The 19,298-nt window shown below is 53.5% G+C and overlaps 1 protein-coding gene across 1 annotated transcript; it reads left to right on the top strand.

Moving 5' to 3' along the window:
* Positions 1–861: 861 nt before the first annotated feature.
* Positions 862–11,000, top strand: P2RY2 (purinergic receptor P2Y2). The gene is given in 6 exon segments (XM_017894481.1): positions 862–1,032; positions 2,861–3,049; positions 9,208–9,462; positions 9,464–9,488; positions 9,490–9,594; positions 9,596–11,000. Coding segments are annotated over 4 exon segments (1,131 nt in total). The 5' UTR covers positions 862–1,032; positions 2,861–3,049; positions 9,208–9,211; the 3' UTR covers positions 10,346–11,000.
* The last annotated feature ends 8,298 nt before the right edge of the window (positions 11,001–19,298 follow it).

Here is a 19,298-nt window from a genome sequence, read left to right as displayed (position 1 = left end):
GGTACCAGTACCATGCTGTTTTGGTTACTGTAGCTTTGTAGTATAGTTTGAAGTCAGGTAGTATGATGCCTCCAGCTTTGTTCTTTTGGCTTGGGATTGTCTTGGCAATGCAGGCTCTTTTTTGGTTCCATATGAACTTTAAAGTAGTTTTTTCCACTTCCGTGAAGAAAGTCATTGGTAGCTTGATGGGGATGGCATTGAATCTATAAGTTACCTTGGGCAGTATGTCTGGCCTTAGTTTTTCTACCTGTGAGATGGATGCAATAACCACCATGACCTCCTTACACTAAGGAAGTACTGAAAAGTACTGAAAAGAGTAAATCCTGGGCCCTGCCACTCCTCTGGCAGAGAACTGAGCAGACAGGCAGAGAGCTGTGGGGCCAAAAAGGGATGGTCAGGCAGCTTCCTGGGAGAGGGCCTGGGCCTTGCAGGGTGGGAGGTAGTGGTCAGGGGCACAGCCTCTGAAGTCAGACAGCCCAGAATGGCTATGCCGTTTGCTAGCTTTGTGAGCTGTGAGGTTATTTAGCCTCTCTGAGTCTCTCAGGATTCAACGAGAAGAGGTATATGAAGTCACCTAACACAGAACTTGGCACAGGGACAGCACTAAACTCTTGGGGTGATATAGGTGTCAGATGATAAGGGAGGCTGTCTCTGAGCAACAATATGACCATGGGACTGCTTTTGTTGTGCCTGAGACAGGAATATGAGGGCAAGGGCAGAGAGGATGGGTTTTCTGGAGCGATGGCAGGGACCAGATCAGCTAGGCCCTGAGTGGTAGGTTGAGGAGCTGGGACAGTCGCCTGAGGGCACTAGGGAGCCACGAACATGATTCAACAATACGTGGTTGGATTTGTGTTTTAGGAAACCACATGACCGCAGTGTGAAAGGTGGACAGACAGGGCAGGGGTGGAGGCACAGAGGCCAGTGAGGAGGCTGGTGCTGTGGACTACGGAAAAACAGGCCTCAGGCTGCAGTGTGGGGACCATGTGGTGCATGTCCGAGGAATTTCACTGGTTGAACTAACAGGACGTGGTGAGTGGTGGGCTTCTAGCAGGGTGGAGAAGAGGGAGGTTTTCCAGGCTGTATCAGAGGTTTGAAACCTGGAAAGACGGTGGGGGCCCTTCTCAGAAATGAGAACCACTTGGAGAAAGTGATATTCTCTACTTTAGCCTGTTGAGTCAAGGCATTTTCTAAGGAGGAGGAGACAGGGTGTGCACCTGGGTACAGCAGGGTAAAAAGGTTGACGTTCCCTCACCTTGTCATAGTCTCTAGTGTAGATTAGCGGGGAGCTACCAGCCCACCGGCCTTGTCCGTCTGAGACCACCGGGCAAGGTGCACTCAGTAAGCAGTGGCCCAGAGGCACTTCCCATGCACACCCCCGCCCTATCCCCAAGTTATTCTTGCAGTGCCCCCATCTCCTCTCCCACATCCTCCCACCCTTGTACTGCACTTCCAGCTTGGGGACCTGGGCTTAGCTGTCACAGGCCCACTCCTCCATCCTAGGGAAATGAAGATGGAAAAAGAAAAACTCAGGAGTTGCATGTTCTATTTCTCCTTTGAGGTATCTGAGGTGCTGGTGGAGGGTGAGACCTGCCCACACAGAGGGTCCCCTCCACCAGGCAACTGTCCCCTCCCTGAAACCCTGTGCTTGGTGTACACAAGGGGCTCCAAGGTGAGACAAAAACCACAGCCAGAATTCGGGAGGGCTGGGCTCTAGTCTTGGTTCTGTCCCTGACTTACTGTGAGGCTTGGGCCTGTTTCCTCCTCTGTGAAACAGGGTTTGGCACAGGAGATTTCATACACACACACACACACACACACACACACACACACACACACACACACACTTTAAGTTCTGGGTTACGTGTTCAGAATGTGCAGTTTTGTTATATAGGTATACACGTGCCCTGGTGGTTTGCTGTACCCATCAACTTGTCACCTACATCAGGTATTTCTCCTAATGTTATCCCTCCCCTAGCCCTCCAACCCCAACAGGTCCTGGTGTGTGATGTTCCCGTCCCTGTGTCCATGTGTTCTCATTGTTCAACTCCCACTTATAAGTGAGAACATGCAGTGTTTAGTTTTCTGATCTTGTGATAGTTTGCTGAGAATTATGGTTTCCAGCTTCATCCATGTCCCTGCAAAGGACATGAACTCATCCTTTTTTATGGCTGCATAGTATTCCATGGTGCATATGTGGCACAGGAGATTTCTAAATGCAGTTTTAGGCCCTAATGGTCTAGACTCTGTGTGTGTGTGTGTGTGCGCATCCGTATGTGTCCACTGCATGTACACCTGAGTGTGACTCTGCATGCCTTTGTGTATCCATGTGTCTTGGTGTGTCTGTGCCAGTGTGTGTTCAGGTGTGGCATATGTGTGTTTATAACACCTATGGAGGAATGCTTAGAGGTAGCAGTGGGGAGAAAGGGGGTCTCTAGAAAGAGACCTAGCTTAGGCAAAAGTGTGTTGGCAGAAGGATAATACAATGGACCCTGCGCAAAGAGGGTATTGACTTTTCCTGCTATGGGGCCAAAGCACAGAACCAGGACTGAGGGAAGGGACACTGGAGGCTTGGAGGCTTGGCTCAGCTGTACAGGACATGGGGGAGACCTTCCTCCAGGCAGGGCCACCACTCTGTGAAAGGCGGCCTGGGGAAAGGGGCTGTGAATAACCCATTCCTGGAACACATGAGCTGCGGTTTGGGTGTACAGAGGGCACTCAGACCAGGCCATACACCAGGCCACCTCTCTGCCTCCTTCTGGTTAAGGTTACCACAGAGGAGGTGGCCGTGGGGGGGATTGGCCTGGCTGGGTTTCCATGACCCTGAGACCACGCTTTCTCTACCTCCCTCTGTCTGCAGGAGCCCCTTGCGGCAGCAGCACTGCCTGCCCAGAAAAATGCTGGAGGCTAGGCGTGGCCCCAGGCCTGGGGACCTGTTTTTCCGGTTTCCCGCAGAGTTCCCTGCAACCCAGTCCAGGCGGGTGCATTCATGAGTGACGAACCCGAGCAGGCGCTAAGCATCCTGACCTGGACAGCAGGGGCTGGTCAGGTACGTGTGGTTGGGGGCGGGTGCGCTGGCTGGGAGGTGAGGGTGGGTACATGTGCTGTTGTGCCTGTGTCTGTCCTGAACTGGCTTAGATCAAGGGGATCCGAAGGCAGGTGCCCTGCTCTGCTCCCTCATCCCAGGCTGTGATGAATTCAGGCTTTGAAGTCAGATAGCTTTGGGTGTCAAGTCTAATTTTTCCAATGCCTGGCAGTGTGACCTTGTACAAATAGCTTAACATCTATGGCAATATCTACCAAAGTGTGGGGATGGGGGATGACAATGCTGTGTGAAAGCTGCTCAGCCCAGGTCTGGCCCCTACAAAGCAGGGTGGGTGGAGAATCCTAATCAGACTGACCCAGGTTCTGAGCCAGATAAAAACCTGTGGCAGGTCTCAGACAGCCAACCCATCTCCAGAGTGCCCATGTCCAATCCCCTCCCGCTGGCACTTCCCTGACCTGTCCAGAGAAAGGCAGAGTCTCCTGGGCTCCTGTGGCAGTTGAAGGAGAGACAGTCTACGGACATAAGCAGATTCTAGGTGGGCCAGGACCCCTAGAGGGGCTGGGTTGTCCCCTGGTTACTGAGGGTCAGCAGCTAAGAAACCTTTAAGCATTCTTGTCCTTGAGAGGCCCTCAGAGAAGCAAGTAATTTGTAAGTAATTTGATCAAGGTTACTCCACTGGAGATGGGCTGCAAATCCTATTCAGGTACATCCCACAGTGGAAGTGGCTGCAGGAGGGAGGTAGTGAACTCCCTGTTTATAGGAGTGTGCAGAGGATGCAGAGGGCTTGTGCCTGTGTGTGCCTCCTCTGGGCCCCCATAGCCTCTTGTGCTTGATTCATTCACTCATTCATTCATTCATTCATTCATTCATTCATTCATTCTCTCGTTCCTGTAATCCTCCTGTGGTCGGGCCTCCTGCTGGATGATAGGGACAGAGAAAAGCATCAGATGGACCCAGCCTTCAAAGAGCACCTGAAATGTGTTGGGGTACAGGATGGAAGGACAAATTACCAACTGGCTGAGAAACATCCTAAGGGGTGATGGAAAGGAGAGCTTCAGAGATTAGAAGATCCTTTGGAATGTACGATGGAGTGCAGTGTGGGTGGGTTCAGGGAAGGCTTTCCAGTGAGAAAGAACAGAATGAACACAGGCAGGGGAGCCTGGAAGGGTCCTTACAAGGCTTACATCTCCCCTCCAGACTGGGAGTTCCTTGGGGCAGGGCCAGCCAGACCGGGGCGCAACAGGGTTGGTGAGCGTTGGATAGTCAGGTGGAGCCTGGGGCTCCCAGGGGCATCAGTCCCAGGGGCATCAGGATCAGGAGAGGCAGAAGGGAGACTTAAGGGAGGGGGCTGGGAAGTTGGCTGTCCCTCTAAGGCAGGGCTAGGAAAGATGTACTCACAGATTGGTGAGCCAGCCTGCAGAACCAGAGGGCGGGCGGGGTGAGTCTGGCCCAGGGCCATGGTGATGGAGTCCCCAGCTGGCTTGGGAGGGTGGGGGCCAGGATGTCTTAAAACAGGTGGAAGGGTCAGCTCCCTTAGTTTAAGGGAGACAGGGAAGTCTCCACCCCTCATTTCAGTGTCAGAGATTCCACCGTTACGGATTAGCAGGAAACTCTTCATGCAGGGTGATGCGATGTTTATGTTGACTGTGAAGGGAGGTCAGGCCTCATCTCTGGGGCAGGAACAGAGCAATGGCGTGAAGGCAAGACTGGGCGTGTGTGTCTAGATCATGGAGGAAGCCCCCTCCCTGTCCAGGTGGGGCAGAGGACCTCCCGGGGACATTTTGGGGCTGCAGTTCTCAAGGCTGGGGGATTTGACTAGTGTCTGATACTTGGGAGGGAAGGAAATGCTTGATGTCACCTGATGTTTTGTGGCAGAGCTAGACTCGAACCTCGGCTTACTGATACCCAGGTGGGGCTCTGTCCTGGGAGGGAATATGGCCCCTCCATAGCTCCTCAGTCTCGCACAGGGGCCTCTCCTTGCTCCTCCTGCAGCTTCTGTGAGTCAGTGACTCTCAGCTTGCCTTCCAAAGCTCCAGACCTGATGGACCCAGGCTGTGCCCATCCCCACACTTGCCATGGCTGACACTGAATTCCTCTTCCCCACCATTCCTCCATCAGGGAACAGTCTCCAGAGCCTCCCTCCCAAACATCTCTCCCCTCACAGGGCCCCTCCCCTCAGAGGGCCCAAGGCCTTCCCCTTCTTGGGTTTCAGTGTCACTCCCCTGGCCCACCACACTCACCTCCACAGCCTCCAGTCAGGACCTCCAGTCCCACCTCCACTGTGGCCAAAGGTTTCTGGAAAAGGCCACCACTAGCTGAATCTTGGCACTCATAACACCACTGTGTGCCTATTGTGTGCCAGGCTCTATTCCAGACATTTTACACAAATGACTCGACCCTCACAGCAGTCCTGTGGTGGAGATTCTAGTAAGTGTCCCATTTTACAGCTGAGGAAGCAGAAGCAGTCTGGCTCCAGCGCCCAGGTTCTTAACCACTGGGTTCTCTGCACTGAGGGATAAAGAGCCGTGAGTTCAACAGGTGGAGATGAGGGCCACGAATGAATTCCAGGTAGAAGGAGCAGCAGCAACTAAGGCTGGGCGGGGAGAGTGTTAGGCACATCCAGGAAACTGCAGGTCACAGGGGTTGAGGCAGGTGAGGTTGGCAGAAGCTCAAGTTATGAAAACCTCAGGTACCAGACTTGAGGTCTGGGCTTTCTCCTGAGAGAGGGTAGGAGCGGCAGGAGGATTCCAAATAGAGGAATGCTTTATTTGACAAAGGCCACTCTGGATTTTGGTGGGTAGGTGCGTGGGACTGGGCCTGGAGGAGGGAGGCCAGTACAGTGGTTCCAGCAACAAGAGGTAGAGCCTGGAACTAAGTTGGCAGCAGGAACTGTCCTGACCCTGGGTAAGATGGGTCTCAGCCACTTGACCTGCCAGAGCCCCAGCCTCTAAATCTACCTGTTTCTTCTTAACTTGGCACCACATAAGCTTCTCCTGGCCTCGTCGCCCTGGTTTTGCCCTGGCTCCTGGGGAGCCATCCATGTCCATGGCAGGGGGAACAAGGGTGCAGGCCCACTTGCTTCTGAGTGCACATTTGCTGACAATAGGAGACAGAGAAGATCTGGGAGTCTTGGTGGAAGAAGGGAAACTGGCCGGGCGCCGTTGCCCACACCTATAATCCCAGTACTTTGGGAGGCTGAGGTAGGTGGATCGCTTGAGGTCAGGAGTTCGAGACCAGCCTGGGCAACAAGGTGAAACCCCATCTCTACTAAAAAATACAAAAACATTAGCTAGGCATGGTGGCACACACCTGTAATCCCAGCTACTTGGGAGGCTGAGGCATGAGAATTGCTTGAACCCAGGAGACAGAGGTTGCAGGAAGCTGAGATCATGCCACTGCATTCCAGCCTGGGCAATGGGGTGAAAATCTGTCTCAAAAAGAAAAAAACAGAAGAAAGAAAAAAAGAAGGGAAATTAAAGGATCTCTACACCCCCCAGAACCCCTAATCTCAACCTCCTGGGCCTTGAACTGCCTCTGAGAAGCCAGGGCTGGAAAAGTAGCTCAGGGTCTGTGGAAGTGGATGTTGCAGGCCCTGCAGAGTCCCCCAGTCCCTCAGGACTCCAGGATCTAAAATGAAGGGAATTAGTCCGGGCACAATGGCTCACACCTATAATCCCAGCACTTTGAGAGACCAAGGCGGGAAGATCACTTGAGGTCAGGAGTTCGAGAGTAGCCTGGCCAACATGATAAAACCCCATCTCTACTAAAAATACAAAAATTAGCCAGGCGTGGTAGCATGTGCCTGTAACTCCAGCTACTCGGGAGGCTGAGACAGGAGAATCGCTTGAACCTGGGAGGCAGAGGTTGCAGTGAGCCGAGATCAGGCCATTGTACTCCAGCCTTGGCAAAAAAGGGGGACTCCATCTAAAATTAAAATTAAAATAAATAAATAAAATAAAAATGAAGGGAATTATATGGCCCCAGATTCTCAGGATGAAGAGGACTCACATCTCATCTGCCCTTTCCATCCTCCCAGACATACCCCGACACAGGCACAAGCCCTTCTGCATCCTCTGCTAGAGAGTCACTTGCATACTCCCATAAACAGGGAGTTCACTACCACCGTCCCACAGCCATTTCCAGGGACTGGACCTGGACAGGAATTGCAACCCATCCCCAGTGGCAAGACCTTGACCAAATAACTTACATGATCTGTGTCTTAGCTTCTTGATTGGAGAACTGGGGATGGTGATTGGCCCCCAGAACACATCGTAAGGATAAAGTGAAGTAACTTTTTTTTTTTTTTTTTCTGAGACAGAGTCTTGCTGTGTCGCCCAGGCTGGAGTACAGTGGAGTGATTCTGGCTCACTGCAACCTCCGCCTCCTGGACCCAGGTGATCCACCCACCTCAGCCTCCCAAGTAGCTGGGACTACAGGCGCCTGCCACCACACCTGGCTAATTTTGTGTGTGTATATTTTTAGTAGAGACAGGGTTTCTCCATGGTGGCCAGGCTGGTCTTGAACTCCTGGCTTCAAGTGATCCGCCCGCCTCAGCCTCCCAAAGTGCTGGGATTACAGGTGTAAGCCACCACGCCTGGCCTAAGTGAATAACTTTTATAAAGCAGGCTTAGTAGTAGGGTTTGAAAAATGTTAGCTTTTCCTTCCCCTTCACACTGCTAGAAAGTGTTTCTTTGTGTTTTTCTCAAACTTGCCCACCCAGGACTCCTGCTATGATTTCCAACCTGCCTCCTGGGATGTTAGGCATGTCTTTGTCTTCCAGGCCGGGATGTCTGTCCCCTACCTCCCAGCTGCGAGAGAGCTCTTAACTGGTCACTTGGGTAGGGGTGAGGAGGAGAGGGAGGGGACAAGCTGCTCCCTAGGCACTCACTGTCTGTTGGATGGTCAGTCCCCATGGGTGTGTTATATGCTCAGTGGGGACAAGGTTGGGGGGGATATTGATGGTATGCAAAGAGAAACTGGATGGCATAGAAGAAGCCGCATTTACCACACAGAAGAAGACCCTTTGACCCCCTATCCCCATCTCCACCCCAGATTTCCCTAGACTCTTCCGGGGGGGGTTACTTCAGGGGGATTCCCTGGTAGCCTCACAGGCTCAGGGGCTGTTGATAGATACAGAAATTGCCAGAATAGAGGAAGATGAAAAAGTGAAGGAATAACTGAAGAGGGAGATCCTTGGAAATACTTCCTCAAATACCAGAACACTAGGCATGCACCCAGAGCCTCCCAGAGAGTGGGAAAACGAGCTGGAGAGAACTCTGTAGTGCCTGCAGGGGGCTGTTGGATGCCCACTGGCCAGAAACGCCTCTGCAGGCAGTAGGCATTGGGTGTGAAGCAGGGTCAGCCAGCCTCAAAGGCCCCTTCCCATGAACTCAAAATTACCTGCTCTGGCACCCCCAGATCCTCAGATTCTAGGGCTCAGAATCCTAGATCTAAAACTCTGATCCTGAGGTTCTAGAGAGGAGTAAGAAAACTATCCCCCCCACCACCGTCCCCTCTCCCAGAGATGGGATCTTGCTATATCACCCAGGCTGGAGTGCAGTGGTATGGTCACATCTCACTGCAGCCTCAACCTCCTGGGCTCCAGTGATCCTCCCACCTCAGCCTGCCAAGTAGCTGGGACTACAGGTGCGTGCCAGCATCCCTGGCTAATTTTTAAAACAAATTTTGTAGAGATGGGGTCTCACTTTGTTGCCTAGGCTGGGCTTAAGCACCTGGTTTCTGCCTTGGCCTCCCGAGTAGCTACGATTATAGGCATGAGCCACTGCACCCAGCTTGAGCTAACTTTTTTTAAAGGTCAGATAGTGAATATTTTAGACTTCACAGGCCATATAGTCTTTGTCACAGCTACTCAACTCTTTGTAAACAGATGGGTACGGTTGTGTTCCAATAAAGCTGAATTTACAAAAGCAGACCGGATCTGGCTTTTGTACTATAGTTTGTCTACCCCTGTTCTCAAGTTTGACAATTGTGTGATCCTGATATTCATGGATCTCATGCATTCTCAAGGTTCCAAAGCTTGGAGGTTCCAGGTCCAGATCCAAGTCAGATGGCAACGAAAGCCCTGGTCAGGTGGCTGTGTCAGGTCCCCTAGGGGCGCTCCAGCCACAACTCTGATGGCATCACCCCTCCCTTCCCTGCAGGGCGATGGCGGCAGACCTGGTCCCCTGGAATGGCACCATCAATGGCACCTGGGATGGGGATGAGCTGGGCTACAGGTGCCGCTTCAACGAGGACTTCAAGTACGTGCTGCTGCCTGTGTCCTACAGCGTGGTGTGCGTGCTTGGGCTGTGTCTGAACGCCGTGGCGCTCTACATCTTCTTGTGCCGCCTCAAGACCTGGAATGCGTCCACCACATACATGTTCCACCTGGCTGTGTCTGATGCACTGTATGCAGCTCCTGCCGCTGCTGGTCTATTACTACGGCCCGCGGCGACCACTGGCCCTTCAGCACCGTGCTCTGCAGCTGGTGCGCATTCCTCTCTACACCAATCTTTACTGCAGCGATCCTCTTCCTCACCTGCATCAGCGGTGCACCGGTGTCTGGGCGTCTTACGCCCTCTGCGCTCCCTGCGCTGGGGCCGGGCCCGCTACGCTCGCCGGGTGGCCGGGGCCGTGTGGGTGTTGGTGCTGGCCTGCCAGGCCCCTGTGCTCTACTTTGTCACCACCAGCGCACGTGGGGGCCGCATCACCTGCCACGACACATCGGCGCCCGATCTCTTCAGCCGCTTTGTGGCCTACAGTTCAGTCATGCTGGGCCTGCTCTTCGCGGTGCCCTTTGCCATCATCCTTGTCTGTTACATGCTCATGGCTCGGCGGTTGCTAAAGCCAGCCTACGGGACCTCGGGCGGCCTGCCTAGGGCCAAGCGCAAGTCCGTGCGCACCATCGCCTTAGTGCTTGCTGTCTTCGCCCTCTGCTTCCTGCCCTTCCATGTCACCCGCACCCTCTACTACTCCTTCCGCTCGCTGGACCTCAGCTGCCACACCCTCAACGCCATCAACATGGCCTACAAGGTCACCCGGCCGCTGGCCAGTGCTAACAGTTGCCTTGACCCCGTGCTCTACTTCCTCGCTGGGCAGAGGCTCGTACGTTTTGCCCGAGATGCCAAGCCACCCACTGACCCCAGCCCTGCCACCCCGGCTCGCCGCAGGCTGGGCCTGCGCAGATCCGACAGAACTGACATGCAGAGGATAGAAGATGTGTTGGGCAGCAGTGAGGACTCTAGGCGGACAGAGTCCACGCCGGCTGGTAGCGAGAACACTAAAGACATTAGGCTGTAGGAGCAGAACACTTCGGCTTGGGCAGGTTTATATTGGGAAGCTGCAGGGGACCAGGACTTGTGCAGATTGTACGGTCTCCCCAGATATGGACCATCAGTGACTCATGCTGGATGACCAAGGAAGCCATGACCCCATGCTCCATCATTTGACAGGGGCTCAGGATATTCGCTCTGTGGTCCAGAGTCAACTGTTCCCATAACCCCTAGTCACCGTTTGTGTGTATGAACTGGGGGAATTAAGTTTCAAGAAAGGCGAGAGTTAAGGTCAGTGACACCCCTGGCCTGACTCTCATGCAAGTAGCTGGCTGTACTGCCAAGGTACCTAGGTTGGAGTCCAACCTAATCAAGTCAAATGGAGAAACAGGCCCAGAGAGGAAGGTGGCTTACCAAGGTCACATACCAGAGTCTGTAGCTGAGCTACCTGGGGTGGCAGCCAAGTCACAGATTGGCCGGAAAACCCTGGTAAGTAACGAGGGCTGAGTTTGCACAGTGGTCTGGAATGGACTGGGTGCCACGGTGGACTCAGCTCTGAGGAGTACCCCCAGCCCAAGAGATGAACATCTGGGGACTAATGTCATAGACCCATCTGGAGGCTCCCATGGGCTAGGAGCCAATGTGAGGCTGTAACTTATACTAAAGGTTGTGTTGCCTGCTGAGCTGTGCCTTATTGTGTGCTTGGGGGATGAGGATATGGTGGGGAAGCTTTCACCAGCCACACAAGGGTCCTTTCTCCAACCCATTCCCTTCTGCCACCTGCCTTCTCACTAGCTGTCTCAGGAGTAGTCTCCTTTCAGGGATCCTCTCTCTAGACCCCAGGTCATTCCCCACTTTAAAGCCAGTTGGCTTCTGTGCCTGACTGTGCTGAGCACAGAGAGAAGTCAGGTGCAGTCCCAGTCCTTGAGATTTCCCAGTTTAGGTGATGGCCAGTCATGTGCTGGTAAATGTTAAACCATTTAACTGGAGCTCTGATTTAACTGGGAACCCCTTCTTTGTAGAACTGCCCAGTTTCATGATGCAAAAACTCTTATGGCCGAATTCAAACTATAAACATGATGTCAGCTTCCTTGTAAAATTCCTGAAAATTTAACAATTGGTTCTTGGAAGCAGGTACAAGTCACTCTAGCACACCACTGGATAATGCCAAGTGGATGGGGCTGTGAGCCAGGGGGTCAGGGAAGGGTTCCTGGAGTGGGAGACTCCTGAGCTGTAGCTTCTGAGAAAAGCAGCTCACCAGAAGAAAATCCACATGCCGGATGCATCCCAGGCAAAGACATGGGGCAAGAGGGCAGGGTGGGCAGGAGCCATAAGTAGGCTGGACAGCTGGCTCCAGGCTCAAGGCAGGGTTGGGCTGGGTCACAAGGAGGCCAAGTTAGGGCTCCCTCCTTGCCCTGACCCTAAGGCTTCTTTTGCATTGTGGGTAAATATGAAAGAGACTCACTCCTCCTGTCCATCCTCTGCCTTCTGGGAAAATCCCAGAATGGCAGGGTGTTGCTCAGGCTGGGTCAGGACTTAGCATGGGGGAGATGGGTTTCACCTATGATAGGTTCTGGGTCTAGCCAGGACCACTCAGGGCTGATGTGTGGAGCTCAGCTGGACAGAGCCCTGCCCTAGCCTTTGGAGAGGGACACGGCAAAGCTGACAGGCCTCATTCTTGATCTCAAGGACAGGGACTCACTCCTCTCCCTCTGGGAGAACCCTCGCTCTGTGGGCCCACTCTGCCTGCCTCCTCTGACCTCTCCACCCTTCCCACTCTGCCACAGACTATGACCCAAATGATTGCACTGTGCCACGTGGGTGACCTGCTCAGAATAGTGCGAGCTATTCACCTCTCACATTCTAGGTTCTATACTTTTGTTAATGTAGCCGATGTCCTTCTGAGCTTTTCTTTTTTTTCTTTTTGAGACGAAGTCTTTTTCTGTCACCCAGGCTGGGAGTGCAGTGGCGCAGTCTTGGCTCACTGCAACTCTCTGCCTCCCGGGTTCAAGGAATTCTCCTGCCTCAGCTTCCCAAGTAGTTGGGATTACAGGTATGCACCACCACACCCGGCTAATTTTTGTATTTTTAATAGAGGCAGGGTTTCGCGTTGGCCAGGCTGGCCTCAAACTCCTGTCTTCAAGTGATCCACCTGCCTCAGCCTCCCAAAGTGCTGGGATTACAGGTATGAACCACCGCACCCGGCCCCTCTTGAGCTTTCTTAATGATTGCCTATTACAAACCACCCTTCAGTCTTTCCTGCAGGCCTGAGCCACTCCATAAGGACACAGGAGGGGCTTATTCACCATCTAATCCTGTGGCAGGCACAGGTCGGGGTGGATACTGGAGACCCCGGGCGAACCAGGGACAGGCCCAGAGCCCCACCTCTGGAACCCAGTTGAACTGCATGGCCCCTTGGTATGCACGTCCTACCTTGTTGCTCAGTGCCCAGGCCACTCGCCTTGTGGGTGAGGTTCCTGCCCTGATGCCTCATGCTATTTTCAGCCCAAGTAAGACCATAATTTTCCACTCCTGGCCCCAGACCATTGTCCAGCAGTGACGTGGGGGGACCTGCCTGCCCTCAAAATATCTCCTATTACCCTCCAGTACTCCCTGCCCCCTTCACAGCTCCCTAACCTGACATCACTTCCTGGGCTGTTGACTCATGAAGGCCACTGTGAAAGGGCACGTGCCCAGCTCTTCCTGCCCAGGGTGACTGGGATGGAGCCATAGAGCTGAGGCCAGGGACAGGGCAGGGATGGGAGGAAGGGGAGGGTAGAGAGTTGAGTGTCAGGGAATAAACATCTGCTGATGTGCCTGCAGCAGCTGTTCTCAATGAACTGCATGACATCAGGGCAGGGTCCCTGGCACACAGTGGTCTCTGCCCTGGGTGACAGGTGTTCCAGGGCCCAGGAGGGATGGGAGAACCCCAGGTGATATCCCACTTTCACCCCCTGAGGTTAGAAGAGGCCCTAAACAGCATGTTATCCACACATGGTTGCTCCAGGTCAAGCCACCAAAGTACCTCTCTGCCACCCTTGTCATGGCAGATTTGGGCTGCTCTCTTTAGAATCAGGCACATGGGGGAGGGAAGCCGTGTATTGACCCATGTTCCACGCACCCTGCAGGACCCTCTCATCTCTGTTATATGGTGGATGCTTCACAGAAAGCCTGTGAAGTAGACGTTATGATCCCATTTAGCAGATGAGGAAACAGAAGGGCGTGAGAAGTGAGGATTTGCTCCAGGTTATCCAGGCCATCAGAGTGAGTCAGAGTGAGTCCAGGGTCACCTGATGGCCAGAATCATGCCCTTTCTAGTGCCCCACGATGCTCACAACCCCGCAGGGCAGAAGGTTCTCTAAGTGGCCCCTCGCATGATTCAAGATGACAGAGGCGGTGTAGCAAGGATGTGAGAACACAGATGCTCCACCCAGACCACCTCAGTGTCAATATTGTCCCCACTTTCCTTGCTGGGGTCTCTTGGGCAAGTAACCTAATCTTGCAGTACCTCAGTTTTCCCATTTCTAAGTGAGATGCTACCTTCCACGCAGGGCACTGTGGGGCTTCCGTACATTATTACACACAAAGTCCGCCTCACAGTGCCCGGTGTGTGCTCAGCATTTATATGCCTGGCACCAGGCCAGGGGGCTACGGAGGCAAACCAGCTGGGCCCTGCCCTCATGGAGTTGACATCACTTAGTAAGTAACCACTCTGGGATACATGTTTTGAAGGAGAGGACAGTGTGCCTGGCCAGTGAGCAATAGTGGGCCATACATCTCCAGGGTCCCCCTCCGTGGGATGTGGGAGGAGGGAAGCAGGTCTGTCCTGGGGGAATGTGTGGGGCCACCTCTGCACCTACCTGGCAGTGGGTGGATTTCAGGACCATGGGCCTGTGCTGTTTACAGAACCTTGTCCAGGTGCCCAGCTGTGGGAGGGTAGCATGGAGAGGAGGAAGAAGGCCTCCCTAATAGCAAGCTTCAGGACCTTGCCACTTCAGGCTAGAGAGCTCCTACCCTCCCACAGCAGCAGGGTGGCCATTTCTCCCTGACTGGGGTATCCACCATGGTGCTCTGCAGCCACCCCTCACTTCACTAAGAGTCCAGAGATCTAGGAGCAGAGGACTGGTCTGGAGCTGGGCAAGGGCAGGCAGCAAATGGTGAGTTTTTGCTGTGTGACCGGAGGCCACTTGCCTGCCTTCTCTGGACTGCACTCTGGGGCCTGGAGACCTGTTCCCCTGTTCCAGTTTCCCCACCTCAGTGAAGGCACAAGCAACAGCTACCCCCCAGGCATTTCCAAGACCCTCCAGGCCCCCGGTTCTGAGGACTAGGGTGGAGGCAGTGTTTCTCCCCAGCATCAAGTGACCAGAGAAGTGAAGTGACCCCACTGCCACCACACAGAGCCACACAGTGCCATGTCTGGAGCTCCTGCCTCCTGCAAGGTGGAGGGTGAGGCTTGGCCAGGAGTGACCAGTCTACAGGGTGAGGGGTGTGCTTGTGGGGGTGAAGGGTTGGGGTGAGAACTGAGCCCGAGTCAAACTCATCTTCCTCTGCCCTAATATACTGTGCAACTTCGGGGAGTCACTGCCCCTCTCTGGGCCTCATTTTCCCCATCTTCGATAGCACTTGGCTCTGCCTGGCCACTCCTCCTCCAGTGGGGGAATTCCTGGGCTCGCCTCTGTGTTGGCTCCAGCTCAGGTGTCAGTCTCAGCCCTGTCCCAGCCAGAAACAATGGGCCAGGCAGGGCCAGTCACCCCCTGTCCTTGGGGGCTCCACCCACAGCCCTGGACTATTTTCAGCCCTTGCAGATGGAGTCAGAAAAGGATTTTCCACTCCCAGCACAATGACTGCCCTGGACAATTGTCCAGCAGTGACGTGGGGGACCCGCCTGCCCCAAAATATCTCCTGCCCCTAGTTTCCAAGCCTCTCTGCCCTGCTCCTCGCCTCCTGGCCCTGCTCCTTACCTCCCCGCCCTGATGTCATTTCCTGGGGCTGTTATAACTCCTGAAGGCCATTGTGAAACAGCTTGTGAGACTCCTGGGAGACACAACCAGTTGGAGTCAGTTTTCCCTCCTGTCAGGGACCCTAGGGATTGTTTGGCTGCTTAGTGGGACTGGTGGCCCAGAGAGGGCTGTGCCTTACGCAGTCACACAGCAGTCAGTGTGCAGCCTAGACATAAGCCCAGGGCTCTTTGACTGCTCCCGCTGCCTCAGACAAATTCATTAGCTCCAGTCTGTGCCTCCTGGAACTGAGAGCTCACCACTGAGCTTCCGGGATGGGCACCTGGGGCCCGAATAGTGTGGGTGGAGAGGTGCAGCTCAGGCTCTGACCTTGGAGTAAGCCCAGTACACGGGCCTGACCTTAAAACCTTTGTCCCCATTGAGTCCCATTTTTACCAAATGTGGCTGTTAGAAACTGAATGTTTGTGTCCCCTACCCCGCAAATTCATATGTTGAAATACCAGCTGCCAAGGTGATGGTATTAGAAGGTGGGGCCTTTGGGAGGTAACCAGGTCCTAAGGGTGCAGCCCTCATGAATGAGTTTAGTGCCCTTACAGAAGGGACCCCAGAGAGCTCCTCACCCTCTTTCCACCATGTGAGGATATAATGAGAAGCTGGCAGTCTGCAGCCTGGAAGAGGTCCCTCACCAGATCCCAACCATGCTGGCACCCCAATCTCAGACTTCCAGTCTTCAGAATGGTGAGAAATAAATGTCTCTTGTTTCTAATCCACCCAGTCTGTGGCATTTTGTTATAGCAGCCCACACTGACTGTGACTGAACTCAGGGTGACGAAGCAGCAGCTCTGGGGCAAAGGGGAGGATGGGGACCACAGGGCAGCTGATGCAGGAGTGGAGTTCTGGCCCAGTTCAGCCATCACCAATTCTGGGACTGCAAACTCAATTTCTTCATCTGGAAAATTGAACTGGTAATACCAATACCTCTTTTCCCAGTTTACTAGACAGCAACAATGCAGTGAGGCATAAACACCCAACTGTTTGATTTTCCTCCCACCCATGCTGCCTGCTCGGTGACATGTGATTTTCCTTTCCCATCCATAAACTGCGCATTTGGCAAGCTCCAAACTTTTGAGTCACTTTTGGGTAACAAAGTCAGGTTTAAAATTTCCATCGCCTGCTTAATGGAACACTCACCTGTCCTCTTCCCCTGTGCTGTGAGGACCCTCCTCACTCCTCTTCTGGGTCCCTCTCTCCTCTAGGTGTTGGAGCAGGCTGGGGAGGAAAGGGACCAATGTGTCTTTCCTGGTGATGCTATAGCCCTCTCTTGTTGACCTTGCTTCCTGGGCCATCAGTGCCCCCTGCACAGAACTCTCCAAACATCAGTCCACACCTTTGTAAAAATAGTCTCTCCACTAAGGTATCCCAAAATGACCTGATTGGAGTGTGCAGCGACTTTCCTGCTGGGACTCTGACTGATACCCTGGTCTCCCTGAGTGATTTTCCTGCACACCCTGCTGGGGGTGTAGAAGCCTGTCCCCCTCCCACCGCACACCCCACACTTGGCTGAGATCTCACAGCTGCAAAGATGTCTTTGAATCCATGGAGCCCAGGGTTCAGCGTGTAGAGTGAGGCTGGGGTGTGTAGACAGCTGGGGTAAGGAACCCTGAGAACGTGTCTTACCCCAGTTGTTTCCAGGTTTCTTTAGAAAGCGGGCTATTTTACCCCATGTGTCCTCAGATTTATGTCCTGGAAACAAATTCCAAATCAGCAGCCACATGAAAAGTCCCCTCCTCTCCGCTGTGGGATGAAACTGTTAGACAAACCTTTGTGACCAAAGCAATTGTAAAATGTAGGGGAGGAAATTAAAAGCCTGCCACCATAGTCCACACAGTGCATGCTGTCTCTGTGTGTTTGCATGTGTGTTTACGTGTGTGTTGAGTGATCACATCTGTTCAAGGCAGGATAGTGTGGGGCAAGGGGCAGTCCTGGCAGGTACCAAGTGGACACTCGGAGACAGAAGGGCTGCAGGTGGGCAGCCAGGCCACAGGTGGGCAACGAGGGGCTGCCAGGAGTCAGACTAAAAGCCGGAGGTGGAAGTGTAATGGCAGGAAGAGATGGGAATGGAGAGAGGGTCCAACTGCCAGCTCTGTGGCGCCCCCCTCCTTCCCTCCCTCCCACTCTGACTCCCTTTTCCTCCCCACTCCCCATCACCCTCCTCTTTTGCTCCCTGTCCCCAGAATCCTTGGGAGCAGAGGGAGGCAGACAGGGATAGTCCACTCTGCTCTGCCCTGGATGTTTAGTCTATGGAGGGCCCCAGGTTGGTTGGTGCTGCTCTGCTTCCCCCTGGTGGCCAGAGCCGGCAGCAGTGCCAGGAAACGGGAGCTGGGATCCAGACCTTCGCCTATGGGGTGATAGGAAAGTGATCCGGCTGCAGCCAGGCTGTTGACTGTGAGGGTCCGGGACGGGGAGAGCTGAAAATTGAAACAGAGAACACAATTTGCATACAGTGACTTGCCAACATGCCCTGACTTGCCAACAAGGTGACGGTGCCTGACCCAAACCATGATGCCCGTCTCCTGCACCCCCAGCCAGGGGTAGAGATCATTCCCTGCCGAGCAATCCCTTTTCCTGTGGAAGACCACTCTTCACAGGGTCCTGGGCCTCCCCAGCTCAGCCTCAGGGACACAGCACATCTGCCCAAGGCAGCCATGGAAGGGCATGGGAGGGTATAACCATGCCCTTTCCAAAGACTGGGCACCCCTAACTCCCTCTTCTACCCCACTCCAGTAACCCCACCCTCACCAGAGAACCCTGCCCTCTGAATGCCCCTAGAAGTCCTTGTCTTCTCACAGGACAACCTCCAAAACTGCACTCCATGCCCTGGAGAAGTGTGACTAGCACAGCCGGTTCTCCCAGGAACTCCATCTGGGAAGAAGTTGGGGTTCATCCACCACACCCAAGATGCCTGTAATTTGGATCCCACCGGCATGCCTGTCGGTAAGATGTGTCTGACTCCTGTGGAAGTCATGTGGAAGGGGAAGCCTGAGTTCGGGGTCCTTGGGTGAATCCAGAAGCAGAGGTAAGATGGGAAGCCTCAGCCAGCCTCCTAAGCCGTCCTCTCAGATCTCTGCACACCTCTCACCCACAAGCTTTTACTCCACATAAACCCAGATGCCCTCATTCACAGCACAAAAAGCACACAAACCCTGAAGTCAGAGGGACTTGCGTTTGAGTCCCAGCTCTGCCACTCATCAATCAGGCGACCTTGGGTATCTGTTTTCTCATCATAAACAAAGGGGTAACCAGCCGGGCATGGCAGCTTACACCTGTAATCCCAGCACTTTGGGAGATTGAGGCGGGTGGATCATTTGAGCTCAGGAGTTTGATACCAGCCTGGCCAACACGGTGAAACCCCGTCTCTACTAAAATACAAAAATTAGCCGGCAATGGTGGCATGTGCCTGTAATCCCAGCTACCCAGGAGGCTGAGGCAAGAGAATTCCTTGAATCTGGGAGGTGGGAGTTGGAGGTTGCAGTGAGCCGAGATTGCGCCACTGCACTGCAGCCTAGGCAACAGAGCAAGACTCCATCTCAAATTAAAAAAAAAAAAAGGAGGGTGGTAATAATCATACTCACATCATAGTTTATTTGTGCTGTTTCTCCTTGCTAGGATGAAAGTTCTCAAAGGCAGGGATCTCTGTTTTGGTCACTGCTTTATCCTCCGTGCCCATCAGTGCCTGGCACATTCCTTTCCTTTGCAAAGGAAATAAATTAATTATTTTACAAGTTTCACAATGGCGCTTTGAGGCAGGAACCTTATTATCATCCACTCATTCATTCATTTATTCAACAAATATTTAGTAAGTACCTACTATGTGCCAGGTACTGCTCTGTGTACTGCCCATAAATCATCAGTGAATAAAAAAGAGAAAGACAGCCAGGCGTGGTGGTTCATGCCTGTAATCCTAGCACTTTGGGAGACCAAGGCAGGCAGATTGCCTGAACTCAGGAGTTTAAGACCAGCCCG

This window comes from Rhinopithecus bieti, unplaced genomic scaffold (assembly GCF_001698545.2).
Source record: "Rhinopithecus bieti isolate Rb0 unplaced genomic scaffold, ASM169854v2 scaffold_21412, whole genome shotgun sequence".
NCBI lineage: Eukaryota > Metazoa > Chordata > Mammalia > Primates > Cercopithecidae > Rhinopithecus > Rhinopithecus bieti.
This window is presented reverse-complemented; position numbering and strand designations above follow the sequence as displayed.